The following is an 8,773-nucleotide window of genomic DNA, read 5'->3' on the forward strand; positions in this document are numbered from 1 at the left end:
GTGGGGGGCATTAATGGTTTATCTACTTAAGAACAGCGAAAATTGTCGAGAGCCCCACTTGTGTGAAGGCACATGTGATTGCATGGTGGTGACGGCGATAATCAATTGTGCCATTTCTATGGCCTAACTTCCAACTTGTCTATTTGATTTCGACTCAATAAAAAAATACTTTAAATCGGTCGAATTGGCTGGAGTCGTGCGGTGGTGTTAGGCCTGGTCCACGCAGTTGGTCCAAAGAAGCCCATAGTTGAGGCCCAATAAGAATGGATTGGATCGAAATTAGTGTGTAGGGTTGGTCCAAAGAAGCCCATAATTGGGCCCAATAATAATGTGGATTGGTTCGAAATTAGTGTTCAGAGTTGGTCCAAAGGAGCCCATAGCGGAGGCCCAATAATAATATGGATTGGATCGAAATTAGTGTGCAGAGTTGGTCCATCGAAGCCCATAGTCGAGGCCCAATAAGACTATGGATTGGATCGAAATTAATGTGTAGAGTTGGTCCAAAGAAGCCCATAGTTGAGGCCCAATAAAACTATGGATTGGGTCGAAATCCGTGGAGAAGGTGGTAGAAGCTTACAGAAAACCCAGGAAAGGAAGAGGAGAAGATACTAGAAAAGCCCCCGAAACCACTGCCATGTTCTGTTGCTTCCTATTTAAATGCCTTTCATCCCAGAGGTGGAAGAGCATCGACAAACCACAGCAAAGCAAACGAAACTCCGATTCTATCAAATCTTAAATATCAGTTTCAGCAACTCTATCTACTAATTCACCAATAACAATGTCGCTGATTCCAACCATTTTCGGTGGCCGCCGGAGCAACGCCTTCGATCCCTTCTCCTTAAACGTTTGGGACCCTTTCGAAGGCTTCCCATTTTCAAGGTCACTGGCCAATGTGCCTTCCTCTGCTGCTGGTGAGACCTCTGCTTTCGCCTACACCCACATCGACTGGAAGGAGACCCCAGAAGCCCACATCTTCAAGGCGGATCTTCCCGGGATCAAAAAAGAAGAGGTCAAAGTCGAAGTTGAAGAGGGCGGAGTTCTGCAGATCAGCGGAGAGAGAAGGAAAGAAGAGGAGGAGAAGAACGAAAAATGGCATAGAATTGAACGAAGCAGTGGGAAGTTCATGAGGAGATTCAGGCTGCCGGAGAACGCAAAAGTGAATGAGGTAAAGGCCGGCATGGAGAATGGGGTGCTGACGGTGACGGTGCCTAAGATGGAAGTGAAGAAGCCGGAGATCAAGACCATTGACATCTCTGGCTGAAGTCGGAAAACAGAGCGCCTTACAATGGAAGGTCATAAAAACAGAGCGATCGGTCTGGTCGTATACTGAACACAGTGTAGCACATTTAGTCGTTGATGTATAAGATACGAATATCTAGTTTACTTGAACTGATTAATGTATCGGTTAATTCACATCTACTCGTCTACGAATATCTAATTCATAAAAGCTCTAACAATCTCTCCTCATAAAAGTTCTACATCCATTCAAAACTCAGTATCTGGAAATTTCTAAACCAAGTAGCCTACAGATTCAGAACAGAACAAATTAATCTATGTTGCAAAAGAGAAACAGAAGATCATGGAAACAGTAAGCACAATTCTTCGTTTCAAAATCGGAAAATTAGAGAACAAAGTAGGCAAAATGTATAGCAACAAAGACGGAGAGAAACCAGTTCAATATCCAAGATCTATAAACCTAGCCTCCAAAACCGTACAGAGTCCTTCCCTGCCTCTTCAAAGCATAAACCACATCCATGGCGGTCACCGTTTTCCTCCTAGCGTGCTCGGTGTAAGTCACAGCATCGCGAATCACATTCTCCAAGAAGATCTTCAAAACACCTCTGGTTTCTTCATAGATCAATCCACTGATACGCTTGACGCCTCCTCTACGAGCCAAACGGCGAATTGCAGGCTTAGTAATCCCCTGAATATTATCTCTCAAGACCTTCCTGTGACGCTTTGCTCCTCCCTTACCCAAACCCTTGCCTCCCTTACCACGTCCAGACATTTTCGGAGAGAACTGATGAAGAGGATTGATTGGGAAATTTGAATTTGATCGTAATGAATGAAGATGAATAGGTGGGGAGTATTTATATGAGTGCAAGTTGAGCGCGGAATTATTTTGTTCGTTGGATTGTTTGCTAATCGACGGCTAGAAAGATCGATCCACGTGAAGCTTCCGCGGATTTGGAATTTGAAATGTGATTTTTGGCGGGTAGAAGAGAAATTTGTAATTGCCGGGAAATACCCAAAGCTTATGCGCGCCGTTTTTTTGTTGTTGTGAATTTTAAAACACCAAAATAATTCTAAGGCGGTTTTGTAAAATTGTTTAAAAATTAACGAGAGAGCTATAAAATAATTAAATTAATTTATTATTTGATGATATGTCACACTTATAAATTACAGTATAGTACCTACAGAAATCTTATGCTAATTTTGATTCAACTTTAATATAATTCATATAATTTGAATTAATTTTAACACGATCATTTTAGTTGAGAGTTTTTAATTAAAATTTCAAAATTATTTTCAACATTCTATCACTTTCAAATAAAGTTAAAATTGAAAGTTAAAATTGAGTAAGATTTATTGAAGCGAATTATTGAACTCAAATGGCAAATGGAGAGAGTATTCCTCCTTAATCGAGGCTCGACTCCTTTTTCCTTTTTCTTTACCAATCTATTGGTACGACTAAGTTTAGGGCATGACTCTGATACCACGTTAAATGAAACACGACTCTCCACAATAATATGATATTATTCATTTTGAACATAAGCTCTCATAGTTTTATTTTGGAATTCCCCAAAAGGCATCACACCAATTGAGAGAGTATTCTTTGATTATAAACCCACGATCATTCTCTAAATTAGCGGGTGTGAAATTTTCATCATCCAACAATAAGCATATAATTCATCACCAATTCTAATGTTTATACATTATAAGGGGGAGATATGTAACTCTTAATTCTTCCTTCCTGAGCTTTATGGCATAAATATTATTGTTCACCGTTGCTTTTTAGTATACAAACATTTTCTGAATCTTTCTCTAGACTCGTTTTCAAAAGGGTAACAAACATTTTCTGAATCTTTCTCTAGACTCGTTTTCAAAAGGGTAAATCATATGGCAACCCAAATTTAAGTTGGTAAACTTATTTATGAATAGGAGTAAATATTGCATAATCATTTCATCAGATCTAAGTACACATCAATCATATCGTTATGAAACGAATGAAAATTGTGATACCAAGAGAGCGAGAAATATATACATATACATAATATATAATATAGTTGAGCTCCGCTGCCACTCTCACAAATATGTAGCTCCATGCACTCCAATTGTTGCCACCTCTCTTATTTGTTCTTTTCTTCTTCCTCCTCCACACGATTTCATCAGTCGTTCACTTGACTACATTACACACCAGTAAATGTTGCCTGACCTTACTCCGTCGTTGCTCGTCCGCTTCATATCACTTTGTCGTAGGCCAAACTTAGTGAATGAACTCCCAAAAGCTACCATTTTGCATGCGTGCTGTTGCCACTCTACTCATCCACTTTGATGCTCGTCCGGGTCACACCATCAATGAGTATCCATTTGAATGAAAATAATCGTGAGTTTTGCAAGCCTTGTTATTTCATACTCAATTTTGACTTCGAGTTGTGACCTGTCAATCACATTCACTTATGAATATTCGGTATAACAATCTGCTTATCAACCTAATCTTTGAGTACGAGCACAGTGGGAATCCTTATGGTTCCTCGGCCATGCCAAAGGGTTGAAGGGCGTAAGCCAGAGTCAAGGAAGTAGGGAGCATATTCCAAGATGCATAGTGGGGTTGAGTGTTTTGACATAGAAAACAAGACAGAAAAAGGATAACAGGACGGTGAGAACTGGGAGAAAATTGCCTCAAATTTTCAACCCTAAGAAGGTAAAAAGCTAGCTGGATTTTCAGTCGTTATAAAGAACCTGAAAAGGGTTTGAATCATGAATTCATATCTATTCCCAGTACAGAATATAGCAAAAATTTACTGAAAAAAAAGATGCCCGACTAACTCTTATGAGTCTAATGTGTTATGAGATCCCACAACGATCGGAGAGGAAAGCAAAGCATTCCTCGTAAGGGTGTGGAAACCTCTAGCAAACACGTTCTAAAACTTTGACTAGAAGCTTAAAAGAAAAAACTCAAAGAGAATCACATCTATTGGCGGTGAGCTTGAATTATTATAATTAGTATTAGAGTTAGACACCAAGCAGTGTGCTAATGAGGACGTTGGCCCCCAAAGGGTGGATTGTAAGATCCCACATCAATTGTAGAGGGGTTATAATTGTGTAGAAACCTCTCTCTAGCAAATCGTTTCAAAAGCTTGAAGAAATACTCGAAAAGAAAAGTCCAAAGAGAACAATATTAGCTAGTGAGCTTAGTTAAGGTCAAATACACAAAAACAAAAAAAAAAAAAAAACAATCTCTCAATTATGTTCCTTATCAGGGACTTGAAGCTGGTGCCAATCAATCATTCAAGCTGTGAACAATGTTCATTGAGGAAGAAGGCAAATCAGACAGGCATTTCAATTAGGCATGTAAACTTGAATTACAACCGATGTTTTGATTTACAGGCAGCATATGACCCACCATAGCGGAAGCTAAACTTAACGGGTCATGAACACTAGACTGTAAAAAGCTAGAAAAGAAGAAACAAAATCAGAATCTTTCATGATTTCACAAATAAGGAGACTATTCAAACGCACCATAGAAACAAACAGCAAAACAACAATGAAATCCATCCATACATAAATATGTAGAAGTTACCTGGTAACTGAGCTTTCAAACTTTTCTCCATGAAAAGCACAGCAGCATGCAGGGCAGCTTTACTATAGGAAATTGTCATCTTCAACCAACGAAAAAGACAGTCCCGGGAGAGCTTTGAAGACTGGAGGCACCCTAATATAGCTTTTCACCTAAACTGCTTTTCTTGATTTTCTATGAAAGTTTCATAAACATAAACTGGTTAAGAGTTTCAGGTTCTGAGTCTAACAACAATCATTCAGAGAAAGGATGAGGAAATTTGAAGCTTACAACATTGGATCAGACGAATAGATGTCCCATTCAACCAATGCATCAAAAGATATTCAACTTCCACATAAACTAATAGTTAAAATTAATGACAAAACGGATTACATATGATGCATATCTGGAATCTGCATACGGATACGAGCATTCCACGAAATTCAAGGAGGTTAGATCGTAAACTAGAAAGCGTTAATTCGAAGAAATGAGCTAAATGTCAATAAAATGAGGAAATGGATGAAGCCAACTCGAAATTTTTTATAGAACATCTCTTCAATAGCGTAAACATTTCATTGCTTCCCGACTAGTGAGGAATTAAATTACAGAAAAACCTATAAGCGCGCCTACGAGATACTAGATCAAAAGAAATGATCTACAGTCATTCTACAAATTAAACCCTAAATCTAACCTCCGAAACCATATAAAGTCCTTCCTTGCCTTTTCAAGGCATAAACCACATCCATGGCGGTCACCGTCTTCCTCCTGGCGTGCTCGGTGTAGGTCACAGCATCGCGAATCACATTCTCCAAGAAGATCTTCAAAACACCTCTGGTTTCTTCATAGATCAATCCACTGATACGCTTGACGCCTCCTCTACGAGCCAAACGGCGAATTGCAGGCTTAGTAATGCCCTGGATATTATCTCTCAAAACCTTCCTGTGACGCTTTGCTCCTCCCTTTCCCAATCCCTTGCCTCCCTTACCACGTCCAGACATTTTCACAGAGAACTTTCGAGAACGAACAGAACTGAGTCGGTTAGAAGTTTTGAATATGATGTATGAATGGTACCGATTCCGGGTATTTATGGAAGTGCAAATTCGAGGCCAAATTTTGGAGCTAAGCTGGGAATACTTTCGCCCGTTGGATCTTTTGTAGATCGACGGTTGCCAAGATCGATCTGCGTGAAACCTCTCGGGATTGTGCTTTGGAAATGTAAATTTGTGTTTTATTCTTTTCAAGGTTGGCGGGCAACGGGAAATTCCTTGATCCGGGCAGCGGGAAGGCACAAATTTTGGTGAAAGTCGAATTTTAATTTACAATTACAGTTTTGGTAAAAAAATCAGTCTTTAATAATTTTTTGTTTAAATAATAGTTTTAAAATGTTTATAAAAGAAAAGTGAAATTTTTTATTTTAAAATTTAAAATAATAAAGGTTCAAGGGAGAGTATATTTTATAATTTAACCTTTACAATTTTATAACCTAAGTACCTAACTAAAATTAAAATGAATTTAGTAAACTATTGCTCTTTATGGTGCATTTGTATGATATCCAGCCCGACATAAAATGATTGATTCACTGCTTTGTCATACCTCAATACCCAAGTAATAGCTCAAAAGTCCAAGATCGCTCATCTCAAATTTCTGGTGTATCTCTTCCTTGAACTCAGCTATAACTTGTTTGTTTGAGCCGACTATGATTAAGTCATCCACATATGTGCCGGTTATCATTGCTTCAACTTCATTAATTTTCTTGTACATAGCATATTCCTGTGGACATATAACAAAACCAAGTGACTGTAAACATTGATCAAGTTTAAAATTCCAAGCCCTCGGAGCCTATTTTAATCCATACAAGGCTTTACGTAGTTTTAACACCATGTTTGGATTTTTTTTGTCAACGAACCCTTCTGGTTGAACAACATATACCTCCTCTTCTAACTCGCCATTCAGAAAAGATGTCTTTACATCCATATGATGTACTTCCCAGTTCTTAATGGCTGCATAGGCAAGAATTAATCTCCCTGTTTCCAACCTGGCCACTAGTGCGAATACTTCACTGTAATCTACACCGAACTGCTGTGCATATCCCTTTGCCACGAGTCTCGCCTTGTGTTTCATGATTTCTCCATCTGAATTTTTCTTTAATTTGAAAATCCATTTGATGCCGATTGCTTTATGATTCTTCAGCAAGTCTATGAGTTCCCACGTTCTGTTCTTTTCGATGGAGAGAATTTCAAACATCATGACATTCCTTCAGTTTTCATTCTTAGCGGCTTCCTCATATGAGGTTGGCTCCTCTATAGAAAGAAAACAAAGGTCCATTGCTTCCTCCTCTGCTTCGTTCAGTTCTCTATAAATATCTTCTAGAAACGTGAATTTTTTCGGTGTTGATGAGCTTGACGATGATGCATTTGAGGTACTGTCCGACATTGATAAAGTTGAGGACGAATTTTTTCTTTGTCTTTCGTCTGGATCAACTTCGATATTTTCAATATTCCTCTCCTTTGTTCTACTCTGCTTTTCTGAAATTTGAACGGTGAAAGTTCCTCTTTGTTCATCATCACCATTTGTGATTTCTTCCCAACACCACTTTTTCTCCTCTTCGAACACCACATCTGATATGAACCAAGAGACATCATTCATACAATATACTTCAATGAAGATGTGAAGAAAATGTTGTCAAAATTATCAAAAGAGGTTGCAATTCATGTCACATTGAAGAGGAATGAAGTTTGATGGTTATAAATTTTGGGTGGGTTTCAATTTAGAGTAATTTAGAGTTATTGTATTTTAAGACATTTTATTTACTTTAGGTTATATTTACATAATAGCTAATTATGCCTATTAAGTATGAATGTTACAACTTTTGGAATGCCTTTATATAACCTCAAAATGAAACTATTAAAGGCATTCCAAAAGTGGTAACATTCATACTTAATGGCCATAATTAGCCATTATGTAAATGTAACCTAAAGTAAATAAAATGTCTTAAAATACAATAACTCTAAATTGTAAGCCACCCAAAATTTATAACCATCAAACTTCATTCCTCTTCAATGTGACATGAATTGCAACATCTTTTGATAATTTTGACAACATTTTCTTCACATCTTCATTGAAGTATATTGTATGAATGATGTCTCTTGGTTCATATCAACATCCCTGCTCACCATAATTCTGTTCTTTTGTGGATCCAATAGTCGGTAAGCTTTGGTTCCATCTTTATATCCCAACATAATTGTCTTCACACTCCTATCAGCAAGTTTAGGAAGGTGTGAATATGTATTCTTGGCATGAGCTTGTCTTCACACTCCTATCAGCAAGTTTAGGAAGGTGTGAATATGTATTCTTGGCATGAGCAAGACACCCGAAGATTTTAAAGTGATGAACCTTTGGTATCTTGTCAAACCAAGCTTGATACGGTGTACCATCTGCAACTTCTTTTGTTGGCGATCTGTTCAGAATATATACGGCAGTTTTGATAGCCTCTCCCCAAAATTTTGCAGGCATCTCTTTGCTCTTTAACATACATCTGGCCATCTCTACCGCTGTTGGATTACGCCTTTCTACTACGCCATTTTGTTGTGGTGAAAATGGTGCAGTAAGAAGTCTCTTCATGCCTTCATTCTCGCAATAGTCTTTAAAAGCAGTAGATACAAACTCTCCTCCATGGTCCGTTCTAAAGCTCCAATATTGTCTGGTGGCGGCACTATAGTTTCATTCAACATCACAAAATTAGGCTCTTTGTCATGTGTGGTTTTAATTTCACACGCCTCTATCATCAGCAGTGAAGACTCCTCATCCTTTTGCATCTCTATCAGATTGAGTTGTTCGTCTTTTGTGGAACACTTTGATGCGAAGTGTCCCATTTTCTGACACCTGAAACATTTAATTTTACTCTTGTCAAATTTTTTCTTTTGAGTTTGCGACTCTCCTTCATCTCCTCGATGCCAGTCACTTCTCCCACGGCCGCTCCATCTTCTGTGACCC

The 8,773-nt window shown here is 38.3% G+C and overlaps 3 protein-coding genes across 3 annotated transcripts; 1 reads left to right on the forward strand and 2 right to left on the reverse strand.

The window, feature by feature from the left end:
* Positions 1-189: 189 nt before the first annotated feature.
* Positions 190-1,459, forward strand: LOC111451347 (17.8 kDa class I heat shock protein-like). Its single transcript, XM_023091730.1, has 2 exons — positions 190-1,251; positions 1,287-1,459. The coding sequence occupies exons 1-2, from the start codon at positions 779-781 to the stop codon at positions 1,297-1,299; spliced, it is 486 nt and encodes a 161-aa protein (XP_022947498.1). The 5' UTR covers positions 190-778; the 3' UTR covers positions 1,300-1,459.
* A 4-nt stretch (positions 1,460-1,463) lies between these two features.
* LOC111451353 (histone H4) lies at positions 1,464-2,073 on the reverse strand. The gene has a single exon (XM_023091737.1). It carries the CDS (start codon positions 2,006-2,008, stop codon positions 1,697-1,699), a length of 312 nt encoding a protein of 103 aa, XP_022947505.1. The 5' UTR covers positions 2,009-2,073; the 3' UTR covers positions 1,464-1,696.
* Positions 2,074-5,296: 3,223 nt separating this feature from the next.
* LOC111451354 (histone H4) lies at positions 5,297-5,839 on the reverse strand. Its single transcript, XM_023091738.1, has one exon. It carries the CDS (start codon positions 5,776-5,778, stop codon positions 5,467-5,469), a length of 312 nt encoding a protein of 103 aa, XP_022947506.1. The 5' UTR covers positions 5,779-5,839; the 3' UTR covers positions 5,297-5,466.
* Between the last annotated feature and the right edge of the window lie 2,934 nt (positions 5,840-8,773).

Source organism: Cucurbita moschata, unplaced genomic scaffold (assembly GCF_002738365.1).
Source record: "Cucurbita moschata cultivar Rifu unplaced genomic scaffold, Cmos_1.0 Cmo_Scf00013, whole genome shotgun sequence".
Classification (NCBI taxonomy): domain Eukaryota; kingdom Viridiplantae; phylum Streptophyta; class Magnoliopsida; order Cucurbitales; family Cucurbitaceae; genus Cucurbita; species Cucurbita moschata.

Excerpts from the sequence above, each read along its gene's own strand:
- LOC111451354 (XM_023091738.1), bottom strand. The coding sequence starts at position 5,778 with ATGTCTGGACGTGGTAAGGGAGGCAAGGGATTGGGAAAGGGAGGAGCA.
- LOC111451353 (XM_023091737.1), bottom strand. The coding sequence starts at position 2,008 with ATGTCTGGACGTGGTAAGGGAGGCAAGGGTTTGGGTAAGGGAGGAGCA.
- LOC111451347 (XM_023091730.1), top strand. The coding sequence starts at position 779 with ATGTCGCTGATTCCAACCATTTTCGGTGGCCGCCGGAGCAACGCCTTC.